This window comes from Salminus brasiliensis, chromosome 18 (assembly GCF_030463535.1).
Source record: "Salminus brasiliensis chromosome 18, fSalBra1.hap2, whole genome shotgun sequence".
In the NCBI taxonomy this organism is placed as follows: Eukaryota; Metazoa; Chordata; class Actinopteri; order Characiformes; family Bryconidae; genus Salminus; species Salminus brasiliensis.
Genome location: NC_132895.1, coordinates 18,587,174 through 18,598,161, shown reverse-complemented (window position 1 = coordinate 18,598,161; position 10,988 = coordinate 18,587,174). Strand labels below are relative to the sequence as shown.

At 39.1% G+C, this 10,988-nt stretch overlaps 1 protein-coding gene across 1 annotated transcript; it reads left to right on the top strand.

Annotated features, from left to right (window-relative positions):
• Positions 1–4,263: 4,263 nt before the first annotated feature.
• On the top strand, positions 4,264–6,327 carry liat1 (ligand of ATE1). The gene is made up of 2 exons (XM_072662303.1): positions 4,264–4,889; positions 5,612–6,327. The coding sequence occupies exons 1-2, from the start codon at positions 4,682–4,684 to the stop codon at positions 5,995–5,997; spliced, it is 594 nt and encodes a 197-aa protein (XP_072518404.1). The 5' UTR covers positions 4,264–4,681; the 3' UTR covers positions 5,998–6,327.
• Positions 6,328–10,988: the final 4,661 nt, after the last annotated feature.

The following is a 10,988-nucleotide window of genomic DNA, read 5'->3' as shown; positions in this document are numbered from 1 at the left end:
TCAAAACGCCATGTTTTCAATGACGGCTCACTTGTAGCCAATGAGAGACGCGCGAAAGTTTCACAACACTGAAGTTCTGCTTTGAGAGGCTGCCATGGCTTCGAGGCCTCAAGAAATGTAATGAGGTTTCTGAGGCTTTGTTACAATATTCTTTTGTAGAAATACTTTTAAAAAATTAGGCAATTAGGTCTGTAGACCCTCCCACCAATATGAGATCATATTAAAATCGTATGACTAATAACTGAAGAGAATTAAATGGCGAGCTGAAGCTAATTATACCCTACAGCACGATGCTCCTGTCTAATTCAGTTGGTTTCTTTTTCATTATTCTCTTAAATTAATAATGCCTCTTATAACTTACATCTAGCTGAGAATCTAGTTATGAGCTTCATTTTGCTTGCATACTGTATTCACAATGCAGATCTCTCTCTCTCTCTCTCTCTCTCTCTCTCTATATATATATATATATATATATATATATATATATACTCTCTATATTTTTCCATTGTTCCCAGTCTCCAGCCATTGGATTCAGGGATTCATAAATGGGTTCATGATGGTTGAAAATAGATAGACATACAATAACGCACATAAACTAAGTACTATACTACTGTAAGACCTTTTTTGTGTTAGTGTTTTTATTATTATTATTATTATTATTATTATTATTATTAATCATATACACAACTTTGGCATCCATATTCGAGATAAGATGTAGTCTATACCAACAATCCCTCACATACATAATAGTTGCTAAGACTTGCTAGGAGACTTGATAAAAATGTATTAAATTCAACTAGCGAAACATTGAGGCATGGTTTACACTTACACACTGTACATTGCCTTGTATGTGTAAATGTAATTGTCAAAAAAACAGTAATTGAATTTTTGGGCTTTCAAGTAATCAAGTAAGTCTCTTGGTTTTTCAGGGCCAATATTTGAAAATCACGTCTGTTTTGCTGTGAATGTTACTTAATGTTTACTGGGTTTAATATTTGTTGTTTTGTTTTGTTGTTTTTTTTGCCATGGTTCTGTAAATCTTGTCCAACTTCTCAACAGTTTCTACGAAAGAGCACATTTGTGGGCAGAGCATAGTTGGGTCAACTGGATTAGGGGCATCCCCATCCAAAACCCAGAGAGGATAAAATTAGCCTGTGTCTTTGCCTTGGATTCCCTGCAGGCTTGACTCCTATGTCTTCCCCCCTCTCTACTTACAGAGGCTTTGGCAGCAAAGAACACTTCACACAGCTATGCTTAGACATGATCACATCATTGCCCAGTAGAAACCAAAATACTCCATATAAATTAGACCAACAGAAACACACAACAGAAATGAGAACCCATAGAGATTTATTACTGAAACATGGATTTCACCAGTGTCCACCTGCCACACATGTACTGTTTTTTATGACTTAGCAGAATTTTATAGAATTTCATGAAAGCCAAACATCTTCCCTGTGTAAATAAAAATCCATGGCATGATTTCTGGCTTTTCCCCTGCCGTTTGCCTGCTTAGTTTTATGTCGCCTGTAGATTAGACTGTAACCTTTATATCTGCTACTAAATTTGGCTGCCTGGCGCAAGTTGTGTTCCAGTGCAGCACTTGAACTGAGGGTCCTGTTCTAAGTATAGGGTTGGTTTCAGAGCCAAAATCAGGTGTGGTGTTAAAGGACTTGTTGATATTTCTCTTCAGAAAAAAATGAATGTAATTTACACAAATTCAGACTCTTGGGTCTGCCTTGGGTGGCACACTTTGCATTACCTAATTGACAGAATACAAGTATTCTCAAGCACACATCTACTATATTTAGCCACTTCTATCCAGCTCACAATTTTGAAAAAAATGAAAATGAAGTATACATTTGACATTTCGCTATTTAAGGCCTAGAGTTTATACTCACATAAACACCAAGCAAATGATGCTAAAATAGTCATCGGAGACGTGCATGTGACTGCGGCAGAGCTGCTCGACCGCTCTGCAAAGTTGAGCTCCAGCCACCTTCCTCAGACACTTCGTAATCAGATGAAGTCAGTGTTGGACTGACCACCTTAGGGCATACTTAACAATGCTGTAATGCAGTTAACCTGCTAAGTAGCATATGTCTACATTTAAGCCTTCACAGTAAAGAGGCCATGCCCTACATTTTCTTGTACTTCATTTTTTCCCCCTGATGTATTCTTATGATGTTTGTGTGGATGTCTTAAATAGCCATTTTTCCTCAATAGCTGCCCAGGCTGAAACACACTAATTAATTGATTAATTGAGAATGGCCAGAGCTAAACTGCTGTAAGCAGAATAGGTGGTATTTATCCTGATAGTTTCTCCCCTATAGTTCTGTATTTCTAAGTGGGACACACTATTAGGAAGGGTCTTGAGCTAGCTAAATGTTTGCTCTATGACAGGAGAAGGTGATGGGAGGGATAAGAGAAACATATTATTGGTTAATATTATTTTCCATGCTTACTGGGGCACGCTGACAATAAATAATCAGAAAACATTTTAGGGGGACACAAATTCTCACATTTTAAAAGAAGATTACTGAATTTTGTCTTTTAAATGTTGTAATTCAGTGACTTGTGCTTAATATTGGTGTGGCGCAACAGATAACACCACTACCTGCCAGTGAGCTACCACACCATGTGGGAGACTGGGGTTCGATTCCCGGTCTGGGTGGCTATGCTGCGCTACACCAATAAGAGTCCTTGGGCAAGACTCCTAACAATACATTGGCCCAACTCTGTAATACGTGTAACCTTGTAAGTCGCTCTGGATAAGAACGTCAGCTAAATGCCGTAAATGTACATGTAAATATGACCAGGATCACAAACTAATCAATTTTCATATCAGGCTGACTTAAAGAAATACATGCACATGGATCCAAATGTATACCTTACTGGGGGAAATACAACAAATAGCAAATAAAGCTAAGCGCTGCAGACAGTCATTCACATTGAGCAGTCTTTCAACTGCCTTTCATCCTCACCTTTATGTGTTCTTGTTGTTTGACTGTGAGATGGACTTTACCTTCTGCCCAACATTCTCTGCCCTCCATAAAATTCCTCTCAGAACTAACTCTCTCTTTTTACCTTCTCCAAGTAAATGGCCACCCAGCCCGGCCTGCTGAAAGATTGCCTGCTGAGGTCCCCTCTACCTGCGTCAAACCAGCTACCACCTACCAACAAGCAGGTCCCCCACCCACCACCACCCATACCAGACCAGCGGCTCACCAGCCTACCACTGCTACCTGTTTAATGACCATGTTAAAACCTAAAAAATGGACTCGTAACTATCTGCCACTTGGACTCATAACTATCTGCCACTATTAATATCACCATTATTAACTATCTGTTGTATCTGGTTTGGTATTTTTTATCATTAACGTTTAAATAGTTCTGACCAGAAGAGGATGGGTCCCCCTTGTGAGTCTTGGTTCCTCCCACGGTTTCTTCCTCCAGCTCTGAGGGAGTTTTTCCTTGCCACTGTTGCCGCTGGCTTGCTTACTGGGGGTCTTTGATCCATCATGTCTTACGTTATTTCTTCTTTCTTCTTTGTCTCTGTCTTTTATTAATCACTAATTATGTAAAGCTGCTTTGTGACAACAACATTTGTAAAAAGCGCTATACAAATAAATCTGACTTGACTTGACCTTCTTCCTCTTCACGGATCAGAGATGAGATTATTAGAGAGGTTGGATCCAGTGCACTAGAGGATGGATATCTCCATTTACTAACTAAACAGAGTCAAGGGGTGCTGTATGGGAGGAAAAGGTTAGGACGATTCTATGGACCTGTGACTAACAGGGGCCCTACAAAATGTATTAATTGAGTATTCTGGATAGAATTGTTAGAGTAGAGTTATGAGGCTCAGTGTAATATCTTTTTATGGGCCTCAAAATCCCTGGCAGTGCCCCTGCAGAGTCATTGTAAGCAGTCCATCTGTAAAATACTACATATTAAATAATAATTATCCACTTCGCTGAACACAGTCACATCGCGTTATGAAAGGCTTTACCTTTAGTGATGACCCAGTTTTTACCTTAATTACCCTCTTATCTGTCTAGAGTGTATCTTTCCACCCGTTTTTCGACACGCCACGCCCCCTGCACTAGGAAAGCCTTCGGACGGCGCGTGAGGACAAGCTCGTAGCCAATCCCATTTCGCCCGAAAACGGGTGTAAAAAAAACATCGCCTCTGACCCACGACAACAACAGGGAGGAGCTCGGTTTCCAGGGAGACGCGTCGCCTTTCGACCCTGGAGAGATTTCTAACCTCAGTTGGGTTAACGCGTTAACGCCACTGCGCTACAGACTGGAGACCTGTTGACTCCCGTCCTTAAGTCTGAAACATCATTTTAAGACTCGTCTTAGCGTTAACAGAGCATTTAACAGAGCATTTAGACCAGAATTAGCTTCTGAATGTAAGGAGAAACGCTCCACCAGCGGGCAGAACCTGACAAGAGTAGACTAACTAGCTAACTGACTGACTAGCGACCGCTTTCCCCAGTCTGCCGCTCTTCATTAGAGTAGCGCTCCGTGTTGTTTTTCATTCATTTCATTTAGTTTGAATATTTTTAGAGAGCTCTTTGTTAGCTAGTTAACTACATCTGTTAAAATAAAACAATGAGGTGACATTTTCAGAATCCTAACTAACTAAGGTAGCTAGTAGCTAGCTAGCTAGATATATGCTAAGCTACACCATGGCGACTTTAGCAGCTCACAGTACAGTGTCGGAGACTGTGGAGAATCCCTCCACAGCGCGGAAAGGTCAGCACATTCCCAAAGAGGGGAAAAAGAAGAGGAGAAACGCTAAGGCTAAGGAGAAAAATGCACCGACCTCTGAGCTGAAGAAAAGAGGACATCCCAGCACACCTTCACATTCAGATGATTCAGGTTAGTGAGCCAGCTAGCGCCAACGTCGCCCCCTGATTTCTGTTTATGCTGATTTTCGGCTGTAGGCCTTAGTGAACATCAGCCTAATCCGTTTAATCTGCAAGTCTATTAAACACTTCACTTAAAAAGCACTAAGAGTAGTTACCAGAGTTACTTTTTGGTTTAGATTGGTGTGTATATGTAATATAGACAACAAAAATAATATAAGCTTAAACATAGATTTTTTTAAATGATTATTATTGTTTTGTAAATCTGCAAGGCTAATTCAATGGAAGTCAATGGCACCCACAATACCTGGCCCAAACAACCATATATCTGTGGTGCAGGGAAAATAGTGTAGATTCATTTTTAAGACCACTTTCGGGAAGTGTTCTTCAGCATTTGGTCCCGCAGCAGGCTGTAAAGGTTGTAAATGGACTCTACCTCTTAAATAATGGCTTTTCCATTTAAAATACTCAAGCATTCACAGGGGTCAAACATTGCTTCTTTGCTAACAAGAGTTACTCCCTAGTTACAGCTATTAAATGTCCAGAAAATACTCAAGGTAGACAATCTGAGTAAAAGTCACACCTCAAGACATGCTGAAACCCCGTGTCTCGAGACTGCTTAAAGAAATAGATCCATGTTTAATACCATCAGTTTACCTACTCAGCATACAGGTTTTGTTGGGGAGTGAAGTTGTACTCTATCTACCCCGGCTCATTGTTTTGGATTTGCTCCAGAGAAGCCCCAGGCAGAAGAGTGGACCAAAACAGAGAACAGCCATGAGCCAAACCACACCAGAGGTCACACTAAAGAGAGGGGCACAAGGAAGAGCCGCAAATGCAAAACTACACCGCCTGCTGTGCAAGAGAACCCAGTTCCACCTGAGGAAGGCAAAACGGAACTGAGCAGCCAGGTGCAGGAGAGTCTGAGGTGGGAAGGGGTTCTAGAGGACCCTGCTGCTGAAATGAAGAGGCTGGAGGTCTACAGAGCGAATCGCCGCAAACGTTACATGGCGTCCAGACAGACTCTTTCAGAAAACGTCCAGGTGGGCTTGGGTCCCAACATAGATGTTTATCAGTCGGACAGAGTGCAAAAGGCTGGGGCAGCAGCAAAACATCTGTAAAATCTCATGCTTGATCTTTTCAATTTAGTGGTAGTTATTGCCTAGTGTAGTATGTCTCCTCCACTAGATTGGCAAAGTACTGTATTCTGCCGCTAATCACTCTTTAGGACTGATATGGTATGATTTCATTGTTGATTAAACTCAGTTACACTCAAAAAGTCATCACTTCAGGTTTATCTTGTTTGTGACTCTGCAGTGATCAGTCGGTGGTTGCATAAAGAGATTTATTATGTGGCTCCCTTACAGCAAGAAACACTGCTATTTTTATGCATTCATATTTTATAGCCATGTAATGTTTTATATATTGCACCGTAAAGGTTATTTTTCTCAGTTCACCATGTTCCAATAAAATATATTGGAATTTCAGACACACTATGAATGGTTTGTTATTGTTCCAAACATGATACATTTGGAGGAAAGTGTACCCAGGATAAAATCTGTCAGGTTTGAAACACTTCTCTTTGCGGCAGGTCCGTTCAGGTCGCCACAGAAGACTTTTTTAAAAATCCCTTTCATTTCTGCCATTCTGAAATTCACCTGGTGGCATGGTATTCCTAAAATGAGCGTGATGGCACACCTTCAGTGATCTTTCTACACAGCTACGTAATCTTTCTTTTCATGTATTGGGTCACAGTTTGTAATTTTAATTGTTGAACAGTTGAACATTATGCAAAACACAGGGCAAGGCGAACCTTAACACTGGGGCACGTCTGTTACATTGATTGTTTCAAATTGCTATTTTATGCATGAAGCAGTGGGGCAGTGCTCTTCAGCCTTACTAATTGCACTCCTTTGTTTAGTGACATGAGTAATGGTGCAGTGAGCACGTCCATCCTTGATTTTCAATTGGTGGCAATTTGCCATTGAAGTCTGCAAGCACACCTGGAGCAAAGCGTTCTCAGCAGTCTACGATAAGACTCTTCACAGTGCAGTAGCACTGTCTAAATCGATCAATTCTTAGATGTTTTTCTATTGTTTTTGCTTGTGTCAAGTGCCAGTAATATAGCAACCACATATTTGGTATAGATGTTTTTTGTTATTATTATATTATTAATATTATATAATAAATTTGATATAATATTATTATATATATGTTTGTACCTTTTTAGCTGTTTGAACAAACACTGCTCTGTGAGACATTTACTAAGGTGTCTCCTAACAGTCAGCAGCCATGAGCTCATCTAAGCAGCAGCCTAGTACTAATTAAAATCATTGATGTCCACAAAGCATTAGAAGGCTATAAGAGGACAGCAAAGTGTTTTCAGATAGCCATTTCCTGTTTGACAGTGGCAAACTAATGGCTGTGAATAAGGGAAATAGGAGGTCAAATTAAGGTCTGGAAGACCAAGAAAACATTCCAGAAGAACTGCTTTTAGCATAGCTGTCAGCAGATTTAGCAGACTCTGGAGTGATGGTGCACTGTTCTACTGTGCAGTGACCCCTGCACAAATATGACCTTCAGTCACTGGAGGACATGTCCTGTAATGTCTTGTACATGTATGTAAATAGATGGTGCCATAAAGTATGTGTCAGTTGTATATCTGTTTGCTGCAGAACTGTTAGTGTTGCCATTTTTTTCTGAAGGTGTTTGATCATAATAGTGCAGGAAAATCTGTAAAATAACCTTAAACCTTAAACCGTAAAAAAAAAAACCTTAATAAGAAAATATATAAATATATTGTTTTTCCACTAAATTTCAATGAAAAGATTTGACTGTAATTTTAAATTTTTTTGTTTGGCAAACATTTTTATACAGTGTACACTAATAAAACTAATACACCTTTATTATTATTATTATCTGTATGTTTAATATGCAGATCATTTGTGTAATTTTAATTACATTTGAATGCAGAAAAATGCTGTATAAACAAATATTGTATTTTTCTCTGTAAAAATACTATTTAAAATAAAGTTGTTAATTTATAGTTATTTTCTTTAAAATAATGTTTTTACAGTGTACAATAAATTAGAAATAACAATATTATATTTTCAAATAAGTAATAACGTCTGGCCTAAGGTCTGGCCAGTGTCCCTTACTGTTTTATTCATATTTCTTGGCCTATAATGGTTTCTTGACTTTCATTGGCATTCCAATCTATCCCAAAAATTTGTCTCAAGGCACCGTTTTAATGAAACCATGTTCTTTATTTTTCAACATCAGTACAAAAAGGAGACAGACCACGAATGAATTGTGGAGTAGTGGCTGAAACTACACATGATGTGAGAGGATATTTCCCAGTTGACTGGCAGCAGGTTGTGTGAGTTGCTAAGAATAATCTTTAATGCAGCTGAATACGTCCAGCTACCAGCAATGAACAGCAATGCTTGCACATCCATAGTGCGGAGTGCACATACAGCCATACACACTGTGTAACAGTAAAATCCTAAAATGAAATACACAGTCAACACTGCATGTTTTAGATGGTAATTATGAGGCACATAAAATGCATCATAGTGGAAAATATATTACAGTGCACTCTGGTCAGACAACATTTTGCAGTATATGCTGAGAACTGGACCTCGTAACTGGACGTCCCTGCCACAAATCAACAGGTCATCAATATGCTCACAGGTGCAGTAGTACACTGTTGCTAAAACTGAAAAAATAAAAAAGGATATTCATGAGAGGTACTTTGCCTGAGAACTTATTCACGCTGGACGTTTGGATATTTGGTACACGTTTAGACTGCATGGTTAGTTGTAGTTTTTTAAATAGATAAGTAAAATATATTTGAAATTCCACACACTTTATCATCAAACAATCTACATACTCTTTGATTTAGAAGCAATGAATATCTGTCAGCTAACCTGAAGGATATTTAATTAAAATAGAGAGGGTTTAACAAATAACCTGAAGGATTTCTCAGAACCATTGCTATAAGAAGAGGAATTTTCCACCTAATATTTTTTTCAACTGTATCTGTAACATATCATTGCTTTCCAGTGAAAAACCATTGAGAAAGCTAAAAATGAACAAAAATTGAGAAATATGGTTTTCATAGGACAGCAGCGATATGGTCAGTTAACATGAATAAGACTTTACTGTTTTTTCCCCCCCTGTATAATAAGACCGAACTCATTGACTCAAAACACACTTACAATAGGAGTCAATGGGAAGCTGTTGAATTCCATTTGTAAAGGTTTGACTTTCATGGATTCTTCAGTCAACACAAAAGCTGCACAAAAATGTGAGGTCTTTACAATTCATTCATCAAGATACAGGCCTACTGTTACAGAGGAAGGGATTTCTGGTAAAATGTTGCCAGTGTACAAATCTCAGCCTATTTGTTAAATCATTAGAACAATACATGATCCTCACTATAAAGATCTTGTGGTTTCTAGGCCTGGTTAGCATTAATGCCATATTTATGCTATTTGTCTAAATAATGTTTTAAAATTATTCTTTCTCATTAGGACCAATATTGCAGTTTGCTACAAAAACACCAGTGTATCACTCTAAAGGGTGTACTATCAGTAAAAGGTCTTACTAGTATTATAAAGGAATCCTCAGTCGTGGACTCTAGAATTGCTGCTTATAGCTGTATGATTACAACTCAATGTCCCTGCCCAAAATACAGAGTCCTGACTACTTAACATTACCTGTGCACTGCTTGAACCAGTTCTTTCTTGAAAAGATAGGGGGAAAAAATATATAAAGACATTTGGATATCTGAAGGTAAGGTGAGCTTGTGAGTAATAGAGATAAATAAAGGCAATGAGAGAGAGAGAGAGAGAGAGAGAGAGAGAGAGCAGCACAGCATTTTCTTTTGTAAAACAGGACCTGCCATTTAAATGAGCCCCTTTTGTGTGCTATTATCACCCTCCTTTTGTGACCGCCAATGCAGTCAGCATCTCTTTCCACCCATTGCTTACTGTTCACCTAATCCCCCCTCTACGCTCCAGTGGGGCACTCCACACACAGGCCTGGTCAAAGGTCCTCTGTGTTTTTCCACCATCCACAGTCCTGTTCAGAGTCTGACAAGCGGTGATCTAGTTACGGCAGATCCATCATTTTTCCAGTCTACTACATTGACACTGTACTTGATATTTGATCAACCATCACTACTACTACCTTCAGTCCATGCCTGCAGTGTTGTATTTCGGCTCAACTCAATACAAAGTTGAAGATAGAAACTAAGTGGAACCAGTTTTCTGCTTTCGTTTATAGATCTGTTCATAGTTTGGTAAATGCATTTGGGGGGGAAATATTTTATTGCCATAGTGCTGCATGTGTTTTACAACGTGTATAAATATGTATATTATAGAAGGGTCCCTATATTATAAGACCCTATATTATTCAATTATGCCAAATTATCACTGTCATACAAATCTAATCTATATACAGTAGCCTATATGTGACACACTTCCTTGTTACCCTTTTGCCTCAGTTGATCGTGACAACTACAATTCCCACAATTCCCTTCTGCCTGAAGTCACATGTTCATTACCACCCAATCAAACAATCATTAGTTCTAATTCAGTATACCTCTTGTGTATATTATCTACCCTGTCTGTTTCAGTCCCCCCCACCCCCCAATTGCATAACTAAGCGTTCTCCTGTACTTGTATTTGTGTGTACTGTGTACCGATCTTGGCTTGTTGTTTAGGTTTGTCCCTCTTGGTTTGTACCTTTGATTGGTAGCCTGTTGTTTGCTCATTTTGGCTTTTGACTCTGTTCAGTCTATGGTTTATGCTTCTGGTTTGGTTGCCATTGCGTTAGTGTTCTCAGTGCCCTGCTAAGTCATGTAAGCTACACCTTTTGCAACCATGAGTGTCTGGCCTGTACTTCAAATGTTTAAATAGAGACTAGGAAAAGAGGTCACACTTTATATTAAGGGTGCTTTCGTACCTCCCTTGTTTCCTCTGAACCAAAATAGCAGGCCGGTACTAAAAGACCAAGATTTAGTCCAAGCAAAAGAGGTGGTCTTGGTCTGGATCAACTGAACGGTTTGGTTCATTTGCAGGGTGAAAACGCTGGTTCAGACTTTCAG

Bases quoted from the DNA above. Each gene is read 5' to 3' on its own strand.
- liat1 (XM_072662303.1), top strand. From the start codon at position 4,682: ATGCTAAGCTACACCATGGCGACTTTAGCAGCTCACAGTACAGTGTCG. The intron at 4,890-5,611 runs GTTAGTGAGCCA...GATTTGCTCCAG, and splicing joins TTCACATTCAGATGATTCAG to AGAAGCCCCAGGCAGAAGAG.